The sequence below is a fragment of the Prenolepis imparis genome, unplaced genomic scaffold (genome assembly GCF_030444845.1).
Source record: "Prenolepis imparis isolate NDT839.2.m4 unplaced genomic scaffold, iyPreImpa1.0 SCAF_14, whole genome shotgun sequence".
NCBI lineage: Eukaryota > Metazoa > Arthropoda > Insecta > Hymenoptera > Formicidae > Prenolepis > Prenolepis imparis.
The window spans coordinates 5,898,624-5,921,864 of NW_028141172.1; the positions used below are offsets into that span (position 1 = coordinate 5,898,624).

A 23,241-nucleotide genomic window follows, 5' to 3' on the forward strand; every position below is an offset into this window, starting at 1 on the left:
GAAATAAAAATAAAGAAGTAAAAAATAGAAAATAAAATAAGAAAAATGATGATATAAATTGTAGTACAATAAAATATATGAGATTTAAAATATCGTTAAAACATATTGTTGTGTGATAACAACGTATGGAGATTATTTATTTTTTACACGAAATTTAAAATTATTTGTTTGAAGTTAGCTGAAGCATCGCTTCTGATTTTTGGGAAATAAAAAGAGTGGAATGATATAGAGCAGACTTTGTATTTTCATTTTCTGATTAATCTCATAAAATAGTCACACATTTTCGCCGTATGTATATATGTATTTTATATGTATTTTATCACGTACTTCTCTCTCTCTCTCATTCACACATCTCATATAGCAGAAAAATATATAAAATTTCCGGCAATCTGGAAAATAACATTGGTGCAGATGTAAGAGAGAGAACAGAAGACGGAGGTGAACAAGTGTCATCACCATGAACGAGAATTTAGAGACGAGAAATTAGAGACTCTCAAGTTAGAATCTAGACACTGCTCTAATCTTGGCCAAATATCATAATCACAATGTACTCTATATGTACTGTTTACAGACGAGTTATGACTGATATTTCTGAATAATTTCGCTATTTTTTAAATAAAAACCTCAGCCGATTAAAAAAAAAAATTTCAATATAAAATCGCCGATCAATATAAAAAGTCGAGTAGTAGTCAAATTCTGACTTGAGGACATTTTTTTTAGATTTTAGAATATTAAGTTATATATATAAAGATTAGATCTTATATATAACATAATTTGAATATCTGACATTTCGAGTTGACTTTTCTCAAGCATCTCACGCGCATCTCACGCTCTGAGAATTCCAAACGGATGCTAAATCTGGATATTCGTGCGGCAAACTTCTTCACGAAGACACGATGCCTTTATCTTCATTTCGCTTGATAATTTTCAATCTTGAATATCCTAGGTAGCAAGCGTACGTCATTTTGACGTTTAATGACGTCAGTTTGCTACTTAGGATCTTGATGATATATAAGTAAATCTCAAATTAAAATAAGATTTATATTTTCAATCATTCGTGATTCGAAAACTGTTTAAATTTCTCGTTAATTTTCTAACAATTTAAAAACTTACACTGTAAATATCTGATATCTTTGAGATGATCAATATTTGTTTTTTCAATTACGCAGTGATTTTAAAATTAAAACTTGAAGAAAACTTCTTAAGAAATCAATATGCATGATATACAATTGATATCTTCAGTGAAATACGTATATATACACTTCATGTCGCGGTGATGAAACATTAAATAATGTGTGCAATATGCGGCCAATATTATTTAGAGGAGTCAACAACAAACATACAACTCGCGAACATGAAATTACCTCGCAGACAGGCATACAATAAATTAATGATAGGCGTTCCTATTAATCATTAATAGGCGTACAATAAGAAATCAGTATTAACTTATCGTTGTCGTTACGTGTACACATTCCACGTAATACTGTACCGAATACAACGTGGCCATTATATACTTACCGAGCAGACCAATCTGTCATTCGTTATACACTTGCGATGAGGAACGCGAAGAATATACAGGATGGAAGAAGAATTTTTTCTTTTATCATATATCGAACATGTGTTATTTTTTTTATAAAATACAATCTCTTCTAATCCTTTAAAATTCGTGAATACTATTATACATATTTTATTTATGTATAGAATCTGCGATCTATGCGTGTAGAATCATATAAGTTATTTTTTTCAATAAATAAATGCCTACGATGCAACCTGGTCTGCTTGACGGATGAGTATATAGCGCGCTTCTCTTTATAGTGAACTACGTTTCTCTTTCTATATATAAGATGTCCCCGAAGTCACGTGCTCTGGGAGCTCTTTTGATTCTTTCTTTTTTAGTCTAGACGAGAGAATAACGTCTGCGCGACTTTGGCCCGCGATTTCGAGTTCATCTCATGCAAATCAAGTCTTCCATCTCGTAATCGTTCATCATCATAGTCCGCAAACGATAAATAAGTTAGAAGAACTCTGTCATCTCGACGAAAGAGAAAAATATTTTGTTCGCTCTGGGCGGATTTCTTCTTCTATATATGTACTTCTTCTTTGAAAAAATATAAACGGAATACGCGTAGCCGTTTCTAGAAAACTCCAAAAGACTCCATTTGTGCAAGGAAGCTAATTTCGTGCAAACTTACGTTTGCTCGCGTTTATTCCGTTCTATAAAAAAGAGAAGGCCTCATCCTAAGGCAATGACGAGCGAAACTCGCAGGATTCGTTCATTGCACGACTCGCACGCGACTAGTTTGATCCTAGCTTGGCATGAGATAAAATTAAAAAAAAAAAAAAAAAAAATAAGAAGAAAGAGAAGATAGCTGCCGCGCTAGCATTGACAATGCCTTTACGCAGTTGTCGGAAGAGAAAAAGTCACTTTGCGGTGCAATTATTCGATGTCTTTCTCTGCGATCCCTTCATTCTCCTTCTTATTATGGCAACTCTCTCAATTTTTCTTTCGTCGAGTATTACACGACACTTCTACTTCGTGCCTTCCATCGAGGGCGGTGGCAGCGGAATCGCTTGCTCGGACACCGGTTGCTGTTGCTGCTGTCGCTCCTTCTTCTTCGTTTTTTTTACCTTCTTCTGTCCTGGCGATTCCGTTTTTACCTCCTTCGTTTCTTCCGCCTGCTGCGTCGCATCCTTGTTTTGCGTCATCGTGTCATCTTTTCTGTCGCTCGTCTCTTCCACGCGCTTTGTCATTTCGTCTATTGGTGCAGCACTGGGCTGCTCTGCACTTTCTGCTGCGCGATTCTCTATTTTTTGTTGGCTTTTCGCCTCGACGTCTATTTTGGTGTTCTGGTGAAAAGCGGTATTCTGATTCGTGGATTCAACAGCCGCGCTTTCATTTTCCGAAGATTCCACTTTCTACAAAAAAAAAAGGACAAGGCGCCAAATTAATAGGACAGTTCATTATAATTTACAATAGAAAAAGTAATAAGAAATAAGAGTTTCAAGACCTGTATGTATAGGTCTGTTCGTTTTGACTGAACTCGCTGCACTAGATCAGAGTTTATCTTTTTCCTTTTAATGTCGAGCAAAAAAGATAGATTCTGACTAGTGCAGCCAGTTCAGTCAAAACAAACAGATCTAATGATATCTGTGTATATCGGTAATGGAAAATCTGACAATCTGAATTTTAACACCATTTTTGTTTCAAGATTTCTCACCTGCGTTGGTGATGATGGCGCGGGCGGAAGCGGTATCGGCTCATTGTCTTGCTTTTCCTGCTTCACGTCCATATCCATGAGTCCAGGGATTTGCGAGACTTGTTTTTCCTTCTCTTCGGAACACTCCTCTCCCCCTCGTGTAACAGATTGCTGCTGCTGTTGGTCAGGGAGTGGTGCTTTCGTTTCTAGCAAGCTGATGTTGTCCTGTATACTCTTGATAGTGTTCTTACGCGTCTGCCGTACGTTCTCTCGGCCTTCCGTCTCGATGTCGTCCAGCTTAAGCAGTTCGCGCGTCAGCATCTCGTCAAGGTAAATGTACTCCTTGTCTTGTCGAGAGCCGCCGGCGTAACGTCGCACCTGCTCTGCCAGATTATCCACTTCCTTTTGTACCTGCATGACTTTCTCCAAAGGATCTTTTGGGACCGGCGGTTTAGACTTTGGTATTTCTTGCTGTTGCTGTTGATATTGCGGCTGTTGAGTCTGTTGTTGCTGTTGTTGAGGTTGCTGATGCTGTTGTTGTTGATATTGCGGTTGTTGTTGATGGTGCTGTTGATATTGCGGTTGCTGCCGTCGCATCTGCGGCTGCTCAAAGCTCGGCTCGTAGAATGCATTTTGAAAGTGTTGCGGCGGCCACTGCTGTTTGCTAAAGTGTTCATTAAAGTGCGACGGTCTGTGGAATTGCGGTGGCGATTGTTGCCGTTGGGGATGATGAAAGGCAGGCGGCGGCGTATCGTCGGTCACGAGCTTCGATATCACGGGCTCATCGCGGCCCTCTACGAAGATAGGGATTTGTCGGATGTTGCTGGCTGGTTTGCTAGGCGATTGGGCGCGCTGTTGCTGATTATGCTGCGGTGTAATGTCCACTCGGGACACGAATCTTTGTCCTTGACCGGGTTGCTGCTGACCTTGGCCATATTGTTGCTGCTGTTGTTGCTGTTGCCGATTTTCCGGCGGCGCCGACATCGATCGTTGGCCGCGCTCGCTTTTCTCCGGACTTGTCTCCATGTTGCGGCGTCGCTGTTGCTGGCCTATGTCCACCGTGTTGCGTAGACCGTATTGCGGTATCGCAGACGACGATGTCAGATCTGGCTCGCCGCCGCTGTGTGAGCTAACGGCGCTCGCGCCGCTTGCGGCGCTGCTACCGCTTGCCTGGCTACGCGCGTCCTCGTCCACTTGATGCTGTTGACTGGATTGCTGCTGTTGCTGTCCGTCGTTGCTGCTACCACCAGAGCCGCGGCGCCGATGGCGACGATCGCGTAATAAAGAGCCACCGAATGGCCAAGGTGGACCGCGTAGGTGCTCGGCGAGCTCGGGATGGCGCGCCGCGAGATCGTCTAGGTGCGCGCGGATGCCGTCGCCTCGTGGACGCTCAAAGACGTCGGCCTCGTCGTCGAACGGAAAACCCTGCAAGAACAGATAAAATTGCGCAAAGTCATTACTTGTGTGAAATAGTAACTCAAGGATAAACTTTTTTTTTCATATATATCACACTCAACTCACATACAGTTGCTGGACATTGTATATGAATGTTTTTCACCAACAGAACATAGTCATACATGTGTGACATAGTGTTGCACAAGGCTTGTTTTTTTAGCTGAATTTCTGCATTAGTGTATACTGAAAATGAAACAGATATACATGTATATTTAAGTGTTAGATGGAAAGAGAAGAAAGTGAACTAGTGCACATCAGTTCAGCTAAAAAGAACAAACCCACAGTATCTGTTGGTATCTATGAAGTGGCACAAAACGATGACGTAGTTGAACATAGCATTTTAGATTAGGTCTATTCTTTATAGTTGAACTGGTTGCACTAGTTTAGAGTTTATCTTTTTTACTCCACATTAGAAGGAAAGAGATAAACTCTGAATTAGTGCAGTCAGTTCAGCTATAAAGTTCAGATATAAATAAGCCTCTTGTGTTAACTTGTGTCAACTTCAAAAGCACTCGACCGTATACTGTGTTACACCGTCTGTGTATGTTGCTAAAAAGCACTCTATACATCCCAACTTTTACCAGATTGAGACATACTAATATGAGAATTAATGATGGCAATTATACGCGTGATATTCAATCGTACTTTTCGATCCGCCTAGCAAGTGCGAGCAAGGGCGCGTCGAAGGGGAAATTGCGTGTAATCGGGCACGAGGTGACGAATTCTCCACCTTCTCCTTCTCCTGAGACGAATCGAGGTCACGTCGTCGTTCCACTTAGCGGACCGGCGGACGGACATTATAAGAAAGTCACAGTCGCAGGAGAAAAATGGAGTAGGTAGAGAAAGAGAGGAGAACGGGAAACGAGCGTTTTATACACGCGTCCGATAATCGGATTTTCCTATTTTCGGCACGACGTTGCCGGCTCGACGTTACTGGGCAGCACTCACAAAATTCACAACACGCACCGCCGTTGCCACGTTGATTCTTTTCGCCTGTCAACCGCAAAATATGCGAACTTTACAATACATAATTAGCCATTCAGTGATTTTTCAGCCTTTAATTCTGAAATCGACCTAAAAATTTTATTCATCGTTGCTTCATATTTGGCACAAAAGCTAAAGATTAATATTTTTATTCAAAACTACAGTGTATTTATAAAAAAGGTTATTCTTCTCTTTCCTAATCTACATTTTCAAAGAAACGTTGAAAGAGGAAGTGCATGTGTAAACAAGACACGTATATGAAGTATATGTTATAGCTCATTAATGTGAACAAAAATTACTGTCTCATTTATTCATCATATACATAATAAAAATCATTACAAGAAATTTGCCACATAGTTATTAAATAAAATCGAGAAAAATACTTCTTTATATACTTTCGAGAAATCATTCTTATTAATCAAAATAGTCGTATTGACATTTCTTAATCTAAATGTAAATGGGGGTAATTTTTATTTCTCATGTAAATTATATAAATTCGTCACGTTATTTGAAATAAAAACTTTAAAGAAAAGAGAAATAATTAATTATTTTATTAATAATTAATTCTCGTTAAGCAGCAGCTTAATACAATTTACATTAATGTTTATGTAAATATTTCACATCTTTTATTTTTTCCTATAGAAATAAAATTAAAAAATTTGTTTGAACTTTCTATTTTTATCAGTAGTATAATTGCCATAAATTCTTCATGGATTTCTACATATTTGTGTTCTGTAATGAGCGCATTAAATGAATAAAATCAAAAATATAATTAGAAATAGATCAGGAATTAGAATTGTGTAAATTAGAAATATAATCAGAAATATAATAACTAGCAAAAATATCGGAAATAATTTAAAAATAATTAAGAAATCTCGGAAATGTTGAGGAATATTCGACAAGACAAAATTCTAAAGGTTAACAAAATTCTCTTTTTTTTTTCTGGAAAAATTTCTTATTTCCATCGGATGATTTCATACGTGGATCGGGGGAGGGGGGAAAGGGGAGGGAAAGGTGGGGGGACGATTGTGCTCGCTCCTGTTCTCTACTCATTCTCCGTCTTCGTCTCGTTGGAGCACGCGCAAATACACCCACGCACACGAACTGTTCGTCACGCGTTCCAGAACCGCAGTGTTAAACGTCATCCGTGAATGTGCGGAAGAAGAAAGAGCAAGCACTACTTTATACACGGCAGTGTATTGCGTGGTTTGCGCCCTTTACGTATACGAAACCGTGATCTGGAGCGATCGAGCCCCTCTCTCCCTCCCCCTCGCCCCCCTTCCGAAGGATGTATGATAAGACGCCAAAATGACGTCACACGCGGAATCGCCGCGCCTCTCGCGACGTAACGTACGTCGTATCGCGTCAGCGGTTATCGATCACGTTAATAATGACCAGGCGCCTAAATGGGTTCGTGACGTCACGGTCACTAAGGTACTTATATATTTTGGCGATCGCGCGCGCCATATAGTTCCTCGATGTCGATCTCTTTTTTTTTCCTTTTTATATATGTGCATGATTTCATAACATTTAATATATGTTAATTTATTCGGAAAATCATTATGACGGAGATTATTATCTCGATAATTTAAATTTTCCGAACCTCTCGCGGCGCGAATAAGAAATCGAGAATCGCAGTAATATATCGATTTTCTTTCTTTCGTTTTTTTTTCAAGAGAACTGCGCGTTTTATCGCCGCGAAAAATACGGCACGTTCCACGTAAATGCTATTTCTGATTTCCACGCGATCTCGATGCGAAATGCGAGGAGCAATAAGCTGAGTGAGACAGAGAGAGAGTGAGAAAGAGGTGGAAGGGAGGAGGATATATACATATACATATATCTTTGGGAGGAGCAGGAGAACGTTAGCGAGAGCGGAATAAAGCTGGCTATCGATATAGTTTTGTATATATCGGGACCTTAAGTGGCGATGCCGAGAGTTAATCCATGATATAGCGGAATATTTACTTCGCGACGTGTAACTTGTACTGGTCAACGATTAACCGAGTGATCGAACGAGTCTTTCTCGATGAAGAAACTTGAATTGACATTCAAGCTGACGCTCAACTACTCGCCTTCATCTTTCGGATCGCGACCCTTCATCCTCTCGTGGTTTCCGGCCGCAAAGAAAATAAGGGGGACGAAAAAAAAAAGATGGATACAACGTCACTTACGAGGAACGAGCGGTCCAGATCGATCTCCCGTCCAAATTTGGATGCTGCATCCATGATGACAGGCGAGTCCATTTTCTGGACTTGTTTTTGAGCCCGCGTCCGCTTTTGGATTCGTGACACGCGCACTCTCTCTCTCTCTCTCTCTCTCGCTTGTACTATATAATAATTAATTTTTTTTTTCCTTTTTTTTTCTCCGAATATCGGAGTATATGTTTGCTCGGGACTCTCTCTCTCTCTCTCTCTCTCTCTCTCTCTCTCTCTCTCTCTCTCTCTCTCTCTCTCTCTCTCTCTCTCTCTCTCTCTCTCTCTCTCTCTCTCTCTCTCTCTCTCTCTCTCTCTCTCTCTCTCTCTCTCTCTCTCTCTCTCTCTCTCTCTCTCTCTCTCTCTCTCGCAATAACTGACACTCACAAGTTATTCTTTTTTCTCTATCTCGGCTTTTCTTCGTCTCCTCCTCGCACGCTTCTGCCTCCGGTCGCGATTACATAAGCGACGAGTCACTATACACTTGGTTGCCGTCTCTTTCTCATTCGCCGTCACTGGTATACTTTTTCAAGGTCGACCTGTTTCTCTCTCTCTCTTGCGAGGAAGGAAAACATGCGTACGACGCACGTGTTTGCGTTTCAATGCACGCGCGCACATATACGACCGTCGCGTACGCGGACAACAGCGAGACTGACAGCAGGCGCGGGCCGCGGGATGACTTAAATGCGCGATTACGTGTGGGTCGCGTGACCACGTGACTCGCCGCCGCGGCGCGCGAGCGGAGGCGACTGCGAGAACTTGCTAGAATCTTCTCGCGTTTAATCTCTATCTCTCTTTCGCACTTACTCTCTCTCTCCATATCTCCCCTCCCCCCTCTCGCTCTTTATCGAGGAAACGACGAGAATCTTCGTTTTTTTTAAATTGGCACGTTTGTTTTTTAAATTTGGCGCTTTAAAAAAATGGTTGCTTTTTGTTTTTATAAAACTTTTTCCTTCCAAAGTGGAGTAAAATAGATAAACTCTGAATTAATGCAGCCAGTTCAGCTATAGAGAACAGACTTATGGAAACGTGATTTGCTTTTTATTCTGCAAAGTGCAAGAAGCGCAGAGAAATAATAGTAGAAAGTAATAGTAGGAAAGTGGGTGAAACGACCAGACCCTTCTCGAACGATCGAAAAGCGAGATGGGAAGGGAGAGACACGTGACCTATATTTTTAGGTGGAAGGGACTCGTAACTACAGTCGAATATTCCGCGTAACGCGCTCACGCAAATCGAGCAGAGTTCGATATGGCGGAATATTTTCCAGAGGAAATCGGTCGTCCGGTTAAAGAAAACTAGACTAGAGAGCGAAATTAGCGATGAATGAATCGCGAAGTTATGCGCGAGTTAAATTAATGAGTTCGACGAAAATGACTCGGCGCGATATTCACAACGTAACCCTAAATGGCATTTACATTGGATATCCTATAGTAGTAATAGTATATTACAGGCTGGCGCATAATTCGCGAAGGGATTTTAAACATTAATATCTTTTTTGTTTGTTAATTGTTTTTACTTTTTTTTTTACAAAATAAAGTTTAAAAAATGGATTTTTTTTAGTCAAGTGTGAAATATTATATCTATACGTAATATGTATATGTAAGTGACGACATTTTAAGCTTCGCAAAGTCGGGTTCTTTCAAGCGCATTTTCCATGACATCTTTAAGGATTTTTGGGTTTAAACCCATTTTTTTTTCTCGGATATTGTTCTTTCGCTGAGAAATGGTCGTTGATTTGTTGATGTAAACGTTCTTTCAAATATTACTCAAAGGAAGAAATCGGGGGCGGTCAAATCCGGCGAATACGCTGGCTAATTAAGTTTCTGGAAATGAGACGTTCACCAAAAAGTCCCTCAAAAGTTCCATAACTGTAGTACAGTCATATACTAATTCAGAGTTTATCTCTTTCTTTCCAATGTGGAGTAAAAAAGATAAACTAGTGCAATTAGTTCAGCTATAAAGAACAGATCTATAGTGAGTGGTACTATTGCAATCCCTAACGACATCTAGATCATATGGTGATCCATTTATCTCCTCACTCTTATAGCTTGTTAGGTATTTGGATCGAGCCTGATGGAGTTTAACACTTATATGGTATATTAATCGCAAAGTAAATGATATAAAGTATCGCGATTATAATAAACGGCGGTTTTCCTTTTTAAAAGACCACCAGATATACAGATTAAACGTCGATTTCGAAAAGTGTCGCGCGTTACATTCGTTTGATTGTTCGCGGGATCATCGATAATGATGATCGATGATCTACAATGATCGATAGCGGTGCCAGAAGAGCATAAGCCGCGAGAAGGTGGCCATGAGTCAGCCAAGTCGGGTATTCATATAGAAAGAGAAAGGAGGGGGAGAAGGCGGCGCGTAGCATGAAATTCGCTCGTTAATCCATTAAGAAACAGAAACCGAATCTCTAATGACACCGATAACGCAAAAGTTGAGTAATTGTTGTTGAAAAAATTATTGATATAACAACGATCTTTCTAAAAATTTACGATAGAAACGAAATATTAAATAAATAAATGCAAAACTACACACATCGATTGAAGTTGCGATTCTTCTTTTTCAAAGCATTTGCTAAAATAGCAAAATTAGAACATGATTGTAAATATAATTGCAATATATCTCTCATATATAAGAGTGTCGTTATTCATTATATTAATATTCTTATATTTTTAACATGAATTCAAATTTATATAATTAAAAAAAACTATTTTTTAATGTGCATTTAAAAAATTTTATAATTTTACTTATTTTATTTAATAATTATTTTATTTGAATTTGTGCATTAGGTTTAATTATTTGCCCATTGATTAAATTTAAATTAAATTATGATTTATTAAAAAATTAAAAGAAAAATGCCATATTGCTGCATTCTGTATATTAGTAGATGTATGATTAACAAGTGATTGATTTTTTATATCCGTTATATTTTTAGATAAGCCTTTGAACTTAATTTTTCACTTAACAAATACTTCAATTAACTCAATATCTTCTTCGATAAAATTATTTCTTCCTATTTATAAATTAATAATTAATTTCTTCGCTTGTCCCAATATCCCTTCTCGCATCAGAAATTAAAGTTGTATTAGCTGTATAGTTCTCGGAAAAAGTTGACTGAATTGAAAATATTATACTTTTCAAATAAAAATAATTCCGATTTTCTAATAGTCTCGAGGGAGGGTAAAATTTTAAAAATTTTGGACACGAATATACTCTTTATATGCAACTTAAAAAAAATATAAATATTTCGACAGCAAAAATAACGTACAACTCTAAAAATTCCAGTATATTTTAATTATTTACAAAAACTTATCTGTGAATGGTAGCAAAATTTGGCATAAATCATCTTGAATATTTTTACAAACAAATTGACATTTTGTTTTCTTTTCTGCTGTTTAACAATATTGTTTCCATAAGAGTGTATACATAATAATGTTTTATATATGTATATAATATAAAATTTATAAGATAAAATTATAATATATTATCTATAATATATAATTTTTACAATATAAAATTATATAAAAACACTTCTCTATTTGTTATTAAAATAACTTTTAATTCACATCGTAAATTACCAATCAAATTTTTGCTGTCACTTTTAAATGCAATTTATAATTTTTTCATAATTTTTCCCGATTTTTCCATTCCTTTCGAGATATGACACATACAACTTGAAGCCATTTCTATAAGATGGTAGTGTTAGAAATTATCTTATTGTAAAGCTAAACTGTTCGAATGACAATCGCGCTCTTTTGTTACGCAAGACACGTTGTGTAACGCGACGAAGTTTAATACGTTAAACGTGTATAAATAACGCTAACGTGTGTAAATGCAACTCTCTATTGCCAACTGTACATACAGCTGTGCGTAGATTCGAACGACAACGCACTTTGTTGCAAGTTGTATTAAGATCACGAAAATCACACGTGTCTTACAACCTCCAGATTCATCCGCAAAAAAAAAACAAAAAAAAACCGAATATTTTATTCTACATTTCTTCGTCCTTGTAGACTCATTCTTCTATTACTATCACTTTATCACTTTCATCAATAAAAAATTTTTTATTGAGTCATCTAACGTTCTACGAGAAGTTACCTCTCTCTCTTTCTTTTCTGTTTTTAAAGCTGCACAAGAGAAAAATTGATAAAAAGACATATTTTTTCTATATTCTGTAATTTGTTTCGAGTTAAATTTTCGAAAATTCCTTAAAATATAAATATTTCACATATTTTCAGACAAACATTAGGTGAATCATTCTTCCTTTCGGGGCCAGGATAAAAGAAGACTTAAAGAGGAGATGACGAAGAGATCTCTTCGCAACACATATGCACTGACGATACAACAATTCGTTTTACGTAATGAGGCATACTTCTCTTTCTCTCTCGCTCCCTCCCTCTCTCTCTCTCTCTCTCTCTCTGTACATATAACCAAATCACCTGTTCCGCATTGTCAGCGCGCCAATTAGCATACCTTGTGTCGTGAAGGTTATCGATCACCGGGTATCTTCTACTGACTGATAAATTCAGTCGCTTGAGTAGCCACTTTTCGATAATTATTGCGGCAAGAAATACGAGAGACGAGATAAAGACATATTTAAAAAAAGAGAAATCGAGATGGACAACTTTGCGAGAATACATAAAATTGCTAAAGATTTAACTTGCTTAAACTTGCGACTAGACTAGACTCGCTTATTATGTGAAATTTTAATGCTTACAAATTTTTGTAATACACAATTTCGACGTCACGAGATGCATTTCTCACCATTAAGGCACTCAGAAAATATATATACATATACAGAAAAAAAAAAAATATATATATATATACATATATAAAAATATATATATATATATACACACACGTAGTAGGGTCGGAAATATGCTACTTCTCTCAGCAAGAGCCGAGATCGATAGGGGTGGCCTACCCTCGATATGTACCGTCGAAACTCGGGAGGGTCCAGTTAGACAGAACGCTATTTCTCAGACCTATTCACGAATGACGATAAAACCGCCCTTTCGCGTGGGATATTGAAGTTAAGGGGTGTCCAGAAAGCGCCTCTACGATCTCAGTGTATTTCCATTGCGGCGACATTCACGATAATATCAGAAATTCGTTTCTTCCTTTATTACATATAGTGAGGAAGGGGAAAAAAGGGAAGCTTTGTTTCTTCAACCGCTTCGATAATAATCAGTGTTGTGCTTAGATGATTTTAAAATTAGCTAGATAAAGATGAGATAAAAATATGTAAATTCATCTTAGATAAGATGAAGATGATTTTGTTTTAAATATATCTAGATAAAAGATAAAATTATATGACGATTCATCTAGATAACTTCCAGATAATATTATTTTTAAAATCGCTTATGTAAACACACAGTTAAAAAATGTAAATGAATAAAAATGTAATGTAAAATAAAAAAAATGGAAATTATAAAAGAGATATAAAAATATATTCATAGTTTTTTATTTATAAGTTTTTATCGTTTACTGCTCAAGTTCTACTATACTTAAAATATTTTCATGTGCTATGAAACTCTAAATCAAATTATCTGAATATTATTTTAGATAATTTAGTAAAGATAACACTTTTTTTTATCTAAGATGCAGATATAGATAATACATTTTTTAATTATCTATATAAAGATAAGATAACGCCAAAATTTCATCTAGATGATCATCTATATAATTTTATTTAGATAACAGCAAACACTGATAATAATCAAGTGATCTTCCTCTAGAAAGATGATTATTGCTATGAGATATTAAAGTAGATCTATCACAATGACAGTGTCATTAATTTCTTAATAATTAATTTCTCAGTATCTTAATTTTCGCGTATATCGATATTAACTCCATTATAACGACACATTTACTCGGTTCTAATTAAATGAAAGAAAGAGAGAGAAAAATTCGAGTCGAATTCGATCTGTATCTCGCTCGCGAAAACATCGAAAAGTATATATATCGCGGATTGTTTTTTAAAATCTCGCGACGACGAGAATAACAGGAGAAAAAGCGAAGAGATCCCATCGAGACGATCGTCGGCAACGATTTTAGAACGGCATTATACAGGGTGTTCGATAATAATGTAGAGCAGGTTTAACCCATTTTATCCTGCACACGAGGTGCAGCGATCATTAATGGACACCTTGTATATGGAAAAAATTCACTCCGTCGCTCCGATTTGTCCGTCGCGATTTAAATTTCGCGCGCGAACACGGTATCGCAGCCAAAAACATTCTCACGTACTTGCATCGATGTTTACATCAATACGTTGATGTTTGTTTATTAATGTTTATATCTCGCTCTCCAACTGTACACTTCAAAAACTGAGGTTTCCCTTTTTAAGTACACACATATTTGTTTAACCGTGAGAAAAGTGAGAATAAAAAAAAACGCAAGAGTAAAAGCGTTTTGCAATATTGGTATTCGAGTATCTTCAGTACCCTTGAGATAGAAGATATTATGGCTCCGCGCAATATGCGAGCGGATTAAATATACTGCAAGAAATTTAATACATAACATACAGCAATGAACAGACAGAGGAAATGAAAAATGTGATCGCAAACATCCGTTAATGGATGAGAAGCTGAAGATCTTCATCGGTAACTATGATGGGACAAAATGAATGTTAAGTTAGAAGATTCGTTTCGTTCGCGATCGAAAGAAAGAGGCAAAAGGAAATGAAGAGGAAAAGAAAAAAACAAAAAGAAAAGGAATAAAAGAGAATAAAGGCGAACAGGCACGTTCGAACATGAATTCCAAGCACGCGCGCGCGAGAGGAGAAGGAAAAAGGGGTAAAGGAAAAACGGTCGGGGCGAATAATAAATACCGTACTCACTCTCGGAAAGTGTGGGAAAGGCCGATCGAAGGAGTCACCTCTGGTGCGCCTACCGGACGGCGGAAATGCGTCCTCGTTGTTCTCGTTGAACCTCTGCTTGACCTCCCGCAGCAGCTCGTCGTCATTCATGCCGCGGAGCCGGTCCGAGAATTTCGGAGAGTCGCGAAAGTAAAACGACATATTGTCGTCGAGATGATTTCTCAACAACGCGAAGAACGCAATTCACTTTCTCTTTTTCTCAGATATGAGAAACGTTTAAACACACACCCTCCTCTTATGAAGGTTCGCGCGTTACTGAATGTGCGGCACGCCGCGCAGCGCCGATAAGCAAGCGCGCATGCGCGTTCAAAAGAAGGCGCATGCGCTTTCTATTCGATTATTCGCTATCGAGATTACGATTATTCGAAAATCTAACAGAGTAGCATTCAATTAGTCAATCAGAATAGTTTTTAATGCTTATATACGGAAAAATCTTCTCTGTGTTGCTATCCATTTAAATAAAGCAGATATACGCGAATTAATTCGTTGCTAAGTTGAACTGAAAGTTTTTCAAGTATATATAGTCATAATCAGGATTGCCACCTTTTCGATTTTGCGGAATCTCTAGCAATGATAAACAATTGAACTAGAAGACGTGTTACATTAGTCGTGTCATTATAAATATATAGTCTATCAGTTTTTCTTATTGAATGTAATCTTTTGATTGTAACTCATGAAGGCATTTATATCCATATGTGCATATGACATTTTTTTCTTGTTTATATGTGGAGAACTCAACCTCAAAGTTTGTACAAATATTTCTGAATCACCTTGTATGCATACATAGTTTTATTTCTTCGTTCTACGTATGATTGCATAATTACACAATTGTAAAGTAATAGCATAGCATCACAAAAGAAAAAAATAGCGATTGTGAAAGTAAATTCGAGTCTCTATTGTAATGGAAAAAAATTTGATGTTTAAATTAGTTGTCAATAATGTAATTGCCGATAACGAATATAAAATTTTAAATTATTTTAGTCGACTTTTTATTTCGTCAGATGATATGATTGCATAATTACATAATTGTAAAGTAATAGCATAGCATCACAAAAGAAAAAATAGCGATTGTGAAAGTAAATTCGAGTCTCTATTGTAATGGAAAAAATTGGACGTTTAAATTATATAGTTGTCAATAATGTAATTGCCGATGAAGAATATAAACTTTTTAATTATTTTAAAGTCGAATTTTTATTTCGTCAGAAATATTTTCATGATTATGTACATTAATGTACTTTAATCGAATAATCCAAAGCCCATGTCATCGTCTTCCGACTCGGATTCCTCCTTCTTTTCTTCTTTCTTTTCTGCAGCAGCAACGTCGGCAGCTGCAGCAGCTGGAGTTGCTACAGCAGTGGTGGCAGCAGCAAACTTGCTCGGATCCTACAAATAATTCCAGTGCTCTTAATAGATGCAACCAAGTTGTGTATGAAAAAATATTATGTTCATATTATGTTCAGACTGCGTGTTTTCACGCGATATTTCAACTGTGATCTTGACGCATCAGTGGGTTCAGCTATTTCTAGCTCTGACACGTGGATCCAAGATCTTTAGACGCGTAATGTTTTCATCATAACATTTTATTCGTAATTGAAAAATGAAAAAATGTAAGATATAATATATGCATGTACGAAATCATACCTTGATGTATTCCTTGATAGTAGCAGCTTCCGCGAATTCGACGTCGGTAACAGCAGCAATAGCCAACAGATTTTTGAAGCCGTTGGCAATACTGTGCGGTACGCTGGCGACCGTAGGATAACCGATTGACAAACAAACTGCAGCCAAATTTGCGACTCCGGCCATAAATTTCTCACGAAGATCTTCAGGCTTGATGTCTAGAATCTCAGGTGCAAAAATGGTACCAGAATCATACACCTGTTCGACCAACAATCCATAAGAAAATGGAGAAATGTTTAACATGTTCAAGAGAGTAGCTTCGGAAGCTCCCACTTTGTCACCAGGTTTGAGGATGTGTACGTCATTCTGAAAGATAATATTCACATTGTTATATCAACAAAGCTCACGAAACAGTAAATTTCAAGAGAATTAAATGTAACAGAGAATTTTTAAATTAATACTTACTATAATTTCAATAGTACCCTTGGAAATTTTGGTCGGAATACTCAAAGCTTGGAAGAAAGAGGTCTTCTCAGGACCGAGTCCTGTGTTTTGGGCAGGGATGATAACGCTTAAGGGCGCGATGGCTCCCGCCCTGGCAGGAGCGCGTACTTTATTCTCCAGCAATTTGTCCCTTACTTCGATCAAGTCCCCTCGAGTGAAGACAAATCCAACGTTACCACGAATGTGAGGTAATAACTTTTCCAGTGCTGCGTTACGTTCTATATGACCACGAATTGCTTTTCTCATCATGGTATTTTTGCCCATCAGTACCACTGCATTTCCACGCAGTGACATACGGATTTGTTGCATTTGCTTCGAGCCAACATTGTCCGCGCCCACAATAAAGCATTTGGGAAAATCGTCCAATAGTTGCTAAAATATTTAAAGAAGAAAAATTATTATAATTATTATACTTTATATACATGTGTATTGTATGTTGTTTATTTTTGTACATAGTTCAGATTATTTTCACGCGATAATTCAATCATTATCTTGACGCATTAGTGAGTTCAGATATTTCTAGTTCTAATACGTATATATTCAAATGTGTAAGGCTTGCATGAATTAAAAAATAATTAGATTATGTTATATATGTAAATTATACAATATATATATGTATATATATATATATATATAAAGCAACATCATAAATTGTAGTTTGCATTTTTATGAAACTGGCCACCAGAAATTATTATATTTCCTACTCTTGATACATTTGAAAATAATCTATTGTATCGTAATCTATATATTTACATAACTTTGTATTAATACATTTTTGGAGCTTAGTGTACAAGATTAAAATAATCAAATGCATATAAAAAAGTACTTACAACAAGTTTAGTGAAGTAATTTGACTTCCATGTTGTTTTGTCCTCCCTACCCATCGTGAAACACGTGCACAGGGATATCTTGTGGAAATTTAAGGACTGAAAATCATTAAAAAAAAAAATAAAAATTGAGATTATATCAACATATAGCGACAAAACTAGTGATATTAATATTTTGTTCAAATAATAAATTCATGTATAAAATAAGACTGTTCCGCAAAAGAGTAAAGGGGAGAAACGAAGGGGGGGAGACGGCGTCTCGAATTTTTAGGATGCATTTTCTCGTCATTACTTTAGTATATATTTAAACAAATGCGATACAGGAGTGTCTAAAAATCTCTTGAAATTCAATATATATAGTACACATAGCAAGAAACAAACGAATATTTAATTATCCAAAACCACATGGTTTCATTAACCTCTCAACTCATACAACACTGTTTAAATATTTATCTCGCACATATTTTTGTGCTTACTTTTATGTATAATGATAAAACATATACGCAGTATATCTTTGATGACCTTAAAACAGGATATGAAATATATAAATTTTACAATATGTTGGAAAAATGATGCACCTTTCCTCGACGTACCTTAGCAACGTAAAGCACCGCGACGAAAAAGAAAGCGGAAGTCTTGAGATAGGTTAGACATGTGGCCAAACAACTTGTACAGAGGACGCGTCAGGCGCGTTTGGCGGCTGCGCAGAGGTGGTGGTGGGGGGCACCCCAAACCACGTGACGCTACCACGTGACGCGGACACGTGACGAAACGGCGCGCGCACCTACCAGCCCCCACCACGCCTCTCCCCCCACCACCCGCCGCCGCTCACGGCTCGCCCCTGAAATTGGCATCACTGCACGTGACGGAGAAGGGTGGGGGGAGTAGCAAGTCCGACTCCGACTTATCTTCCGTAGCCGACAAAGAGATGCGATATGCGATGTTGTAGAATAACAAAATTTGTTAAAGTAATCTGCGCTTTTGGAAGCTTAGGCTCTATAATTCAATTATGAAATACAAATATAAATAAAATATTAAAATATTACGTGTAATATATATAAAAGTAAATATTAATTAATTTGATATTAAAAAAAAAAATAATGTGTAAATAAAGCATAAATATACACAATATTCATATAATAAATAAATAGCTGGTAAAATTTTTTCAGGAACATGATCGGAGAAGTGGAACAATGTGACTTATTACTTTTGTCTGTTAATATTTTAACATCAATGGGAATGTGTAAGGAAGATTTGGATTGGCTTTGTGAAGTTAAAAAATTGCTCTTTAATTAGATTGTTACATATCCATTGTTTACTATTATTAGACTTGTAATTCATTTTATTGCATTCTTTTATATGCGCAAATTATTTGATGTAATAATTTTCTTTTTTCTTTTTAGATTTACATAATTAAGGAATATACAAGCTTCTGAATAGTATGCATAGAACAGAGTATGCTATATCCCAAGGAATTCAGAATATGCGCTATAATGAGCGAAGAATGTCCAAATTGTGGACAACTTACAAATGCATCTTCCTCGAGACTTGTGAAGGATACTTGCGGTCATAGCAAATGTCGAATGTGCTTGTTATACGAGGAGCATGGTTGTAAAATCTGCCAAGCTGAACATCATGCTCAAGGCACTCAAGATTACTTAGATATATGTTTTTTCTGGAGTTTTATCTTTGCCAGACTTTCTAATCTGAATTTGTTTTTTATTCATTTCTTTTTTTTGTATCCTATAGTAATAAGTTTGATATATTGTAGAAAAACTAAGTTCCGTGAATAGGGATTCAAATGATACACACAAATCGTCTAGTGAGGAGATTATATTGCCATTAGAACTTGTTATTAACAAGGATTCTAAATCCAAGGAGAGCCAAGACTCCACTTCTGTTGAACGCACATCATCAAATCTTCATTATGATAATGTCACTTTGGAGAAAGAAGGAATCTATAAGTCTGCTTCAAATGATACAATTGCCAATAATGATTCTAACGAGCTATACACTTATGGAAATGATTCACACAATTCTGCAAGTTTGCAAACTCCTCGTGTAAGAAAACAGATTTTAAGGAAATTTATATATATTTATATGGTTCCATTAAACAAAAAACTAGGTTGACATTTAAAATGGCCTTGAAAAATGATGAGTTAAAATTCAAAATTGTCAACCTCTTTTTCCGCTTAAATCCAAATAATTTTTGTTCGAAATATTGTTTTTTAAAACACGAGATTTTTTATATATTTGAGCATATTTTAGAAAATGAGACTGTGTGTGTGTGTGTCTATATATATATATATATATATATATATATATATAATGTCCAATTTTATTATTACATTGATTTGATAAGAAGTATTTTAAAAAGTACTAATCTTTTAAATTCCATTACTATATATTACTATATATTAATAATTAAGAACTAAGATTGAGGAACAATTATTGATGAAAGAAAGTAATGATTGTTAGCTGAAAATATTTGTTTTTTTTCAGAGCAATCAGGCGGAAGAAAAACTCGATGAGGAGACTGTGGAGAAGAATAAAAATGTCAAGTGCCGCGATCGCAGTCATATAACAATAGTGCCGGGCAACCCGGAAAAATATAAGTGTAATGTATGCAGTAAGATCTTTCATAACAAGAAGGGCAAGTGCTATCATGACGCATGTGTGACAGGCGTTAAGCCGTACCAATGTACCTTCTGTGATAAGGGCTTTGTTAAACGCTCTCACTTCGAATATCATGAGAGGGTTCATAAAGGATACAAACCGCACAAGTGTAATCAATGTGGAAAGGCTTTTCCTCAGCGGAACAAACTCAATAGGCACATGCTTTCCCACAGTAAGCATACTTTGAAATTCAACTTTTACTTTCTCTCTCTCAGTGATGTATAATATATTAATATTAAATAATTAAAATAAATGAAAATTAGAGTGTAGGAAAGTTATAAAAATTATAAGCTTTTTTTAAGAATTATAAGAAAATGATCTGTACACATTTGTGTGATATAATTTAAATATTTTAGAGGAGAAGCAGTTTAAATGTTCTGAATGCGACAAACGATATAGTAAACGAGATGATTTAAAGAATCATTTAAATATGCACAATGCAACATCGACGTATAACTGCAAGTCCTGTGATAAAACTTTCCGCATATTAACTAATCTGAAACGTCACACGCGAACGCATACAAGTAAGCGGAAAAGAAATCTTGTTTTTCGCCGAATTATAGTTTAGATACATCTTATTTTTCTAAATCTTAGAAAATACGATAAAAAGTTCGATTTTCTAAAGAATCTGCAAATAAGAAAAATAAGTTGATGATTACTATCATAGGCGAACGACCATATAAGTGCGACGAGTGTAGCAAGAGTTTCAAGGACCGATTTCTGCTGAAACGACACAAACGGACTCACGAGAAGGAGAGGCCGTTCTCTTGCGCCCATTGTAATAAAGTGTTCCTGTCGAAGAGCGAATTGAGACGACACTTAACCGTGCATTCAGGTGCGTTAAGGCTCCCTGCTCCTCACCGACCATGTCGAAATTGTGACGTCAGAGGCGAGAAAATACACGCTAAAAATGTTTAGATGCTATTTCGATAAATCGAAATAAAAAGATATTTCGATGAAAAAGTACTTTAGATGGCTTTAGCACACTCTTAAAATACTTCGAAAACTATCCTTTTTCCTTTATAATCAATCAACAGCTGTAAAATGACTATAATATGAGACCCAGTTCGTCTAGTCTTTGCACATGCGCAGTCATTCCGCATGGCAAAGTCTGATATCACGATCATTTTACGGTTGTTGATTGACTGTCAAGGGAAAAGAATAGTTTTCGAGGTATTTTAAAAGGTATTTTTCATTTAAAAATGGCATCTAAGAATTTTCAGCGTGTGCTTTCTCGCCTCTGACATCTAACACAGCCGCGGTGAGGATCCAGTAGTCTTAAATATCATGCGAAATTAACGATAGGACCAAGTTCAATCTGTACTTATATGAGACACTTAATCTCATCGCTGATGAACATTCTTGTCGGCGAGAATCTTCGAATTCGCTAATCTGTGTAATCTTCTTCCAGATGAGAAGCCGTTCTCCTGCGAGTATTGCCAGACGCCATTCAGACGGAAGGACAACCTGAATCGGCACATCAGACACCATCATACCGAAGATTTTGGTTGTGAAACTCGCGAAAGGCCATTCGTCGAAGCGGACTCGCGAAGGTGTTCGACAAAAAGCAATCAGCAACCGAGACCGAGACCGAAGCAGCCGAGGAAAACGCAGCCGAAAAGTCCTGGAAAGGTCACCGCAACCTTTCCGAGTTCCCACGTCGATCAGATCAACTCTCGGCTGGATTCCATGGGTAATATCACGCCTGTAATAAGGACTACGAATGAGGTAAGCAACGCGGTACCGGTGATCAACGGGCCTATCAACAGACGGCTTGAGGACAGGACTGACAAGAAGACATTCACCTATACGGAGCCGATTCCGATCGCCGAGGCAGTGGTGATTAACTGTCGGATCGAAGAGAAATTATATCCGCAGAGCGCCAGCAGCCACAATTATTTTGTACGCAGCTGCCTCAAGGATAGGTATTCCAGGGTGAACTCTTATCCCAACAATAAGCTCGTGTTGCAAGAGAACCACAGTTCTACCGCAGCTACGTCTTCACGAATCGAGTCTACTCTTCTTCCGAGAGGGATAGAAGAGCGAAGAGATTCCGCGGCTAACGTCCAAGAGAAGATCGCGAGCAATGATGAAGAGGGGAAAAATAATCGTGACAAAGACGAAACTGTGAAAAGAAGAGATGAAAAGAATCGCGAAGGTGGAGAAAATTGTAATGTCTGTAAGAAGAATGATATAGTTTTTCTTCGAGAATCTAATTGTGTCTCTACGATCAAGAAGCACACTACGCAGCAAGTGGCTGAGGGATGTTTGAATTCCACGGCAAACGGTGATGATTCGGAGATAACGATATTACCGAAGGATTCTCAGGACAGTTCTAGGAAGAAGCAAAGCGACATACATTGGAGACGCAGAATCGCGGAGACCCTGAAGCCATATTGATCGGCGCTTCGAGTTCGCGAGGAAGTGGAGTAAAATATGCGACATGCTTATCGCAATAGTAATAAAATGCGTGTACTTGCAGCAAGATTGTTTTTATCAAAATTAAGTGAAAAATAGCGTTCAAGTTTTAATATATGTATACAAGAAAAATATGTAATTTGCAACTATAATTACATATTTTTTTGAACAATTATGTATTTTCTTTAACGTTAATTGATTCATCTCATTATTATCTGTGCATAAAAGTATTGAGGTAAAATCATCGAGAAATGAATATTTTATGAGATATTTCATAGTTTATGTAAAATTATTGTCGCATTAAAATACAAAATACCCCGTAAATTATTCACTTTATGGCCTTATAACTTTATGCCAAATATTGTTAAATAAGAAATCGATTTATATAAAAAAATTAGTGATTTAAAAAAATAAAGACTTATGACCTTGAAATAACCGTCTGGACTTTAATCCAAGACTAAATAAAGATCGCC

At 36.8% G+C, this 23,241-nt stretch overlaps 3 protein-coding genes across 4 annotated transcripts; 1 reads left to right on the forward strand and 2 right to left on the reverse strand.

Annotated features, from left to right (window-relative positions):
* Positions 1 to 221: 221 nt before the first annotated feature.
* Positions 222 to 14,972, reverse strand: LOC145945715 (BAG domain-containing protein Samui-like). 2 transcript variants are annotated; one of them, XM_083054858.1, is made up of 3 exons: positions 14,685 to 14,972; positions 3,219 to 4,622; positions 222 to 2,916 (listed from the first exon to the last, which is right to left on the reverse strand). In XM_083054858.1, the coding sequence occupies exons 1-3, from the start codon at positions 14,862 to 14,864 to the stop codon at positions 2,530 to 2,532; spliced, it is 1,971 nt and encodes a 656-aa protein (XP_082910984.1). In that variant the 5' UTR covers positions 14,865 to 14,972; the 3' UTR covers positions 222 to 2,529. The 2 variants fall into 2 exon arrangements, with proteins under 2 accessions (XP_082910984.1, XP_082910985.1); XM_083054859.1 differs by lacking the exon at positions 14,685 to 14,972 and adding an exon at positions 7,811 to 8,512.
* A 916-nt stretch (positions 14,973 to 15,888) lies between these two features.
* Rplp0 (ribosomal protein LP0) lies at positions 15,889 to 18,412 on the reverse strand. The gene is made up of 5 exons (XM_083053868.1): positions 18,268 to 18,412; positions 17,678 to 17,773; positions 16,809 to 17,219; positions 16,365 to 16,709; positions 15,889 to 16,106 (listed from the first exon to the last, which is right to left on the reverse strand). The coding sequence occupies exons 2-5, from the start codon at positions 17,729 to 17,731 to the stop codon at positions 15,960 to 15,962; spliced, it is 957 nt and encodes a 318-aa protein (XP_082909994.1). The 5' UTR covers positions 17,732 to 17,773; positions 18,268 to 18,412; the 3' UTR covers positions 15,889 to 15,959.
* A 135-nt stretch (positions 18,413 to 18,547) lies between these two features.
* LOC145945048 (uncharacterized) lies at positions 18,548 to 23,043 on the forward strand. The gene is made up of 8 exons (XM_083053864.1): positions 18,548 to 18,737; positions 18,844 to 18,917; positions 19,078 to 19,318; positions 19,446 to 19,735; positions 20,177 to 20,522; positions 20,707 to 20,874; positions 21,018 to 21,185; positions 21,762 to 23,043. Exons 3-8 carry the CDS (start codon positions 19,132 to 19,134, stop codon positions 22,748 to 22,750), a joined length of 2,148 nt encoding a protein of 715 aa, XP_082909990.1. The 5' UTR covers positions 18,548 to 18,737; positions 18,844 to 18,917; positions 19,078 to 19,131; the 3' UTR covers positions 22,751 to 23,043.
* The last annotated feature ends 198 nt before the right edge of the window (positions 23,044 to 23,241 follow it).

What these genes read in the sequence shown, in the direction of transcription:
- LOC145945715 (XM_083054858.1), bottom strand. Translation starts at nt 14,864, where the DNA reads ATGTCGTTTTACTTTCGCGACTCTCCGAAATTCTCGGACCGGCTCCGC. An exon ending in CTTTCCCACACTTTCCGAGA is followed by an intron (nt 4,623 to 14,684) that starts GTGAGTACGGTA and finishes CTGTTCTTGCAG; the next exon opens with GGTTTTCCGTTCGACGACGA. An exon ending in CGCCATCATCACCAACGCAG is followed by an intron (nt 2,917 to 3,218) that starts GTGAGAAATCTT and finishes TTTTTTTTGTAG; the next exon opens with AAAGTGGAATCTTCGGAAAA.
- Rplp0 (XM_083053868.1), bottom strand. Translation starts at nt 17,731, where the DNA reads ATGGGTAGGGAGGACAAAACAACATGGAAGTCAAATTACTTCACTAAA. An exon ending in ATTACTTCACTAAACTTGTT is followed by an intron (nt 17,220 to 17,677) that starts GTAAGTACTTTT and finishes TAAATATTTTAG; the next exon opens with CAACTATTGGACGATTTTCC. An exon ending in AGGGTACTATTGAAATTATA is followed by an intron (nt 16,710 to 16,808) that starts GTAAGTATTAAT and finishes ATTATCTTTCAG; the next exon opens with AATGACGTACACATCCTCAA.
- LOC145945048 (XM_083053864.1), top strand. Translation starts at nt 19,132, where the DNA reads ATGCTATATCCCAAGGAATTCAGAATATGCGCTATAATGAGCGAAGAA. An exon ending in CAAGTTTGCAAACTCCTCGT is followed by an intron (nt 19,736 to 20,176) that starts GTAAGAAAACAG and finishes GTTTTTTTTCAG; the next exon opens with AGCAATCAGGCGGAAGAAAA. An exon ending in TAGGCACATGCTTTCCCACA is followed by an intron (nt 20,523 to 20,706) that starts GTAAGCATACTT and finishes TAAATATTTTAG; the next exon opens with AGGAGAAGCAGTTTAAATGT.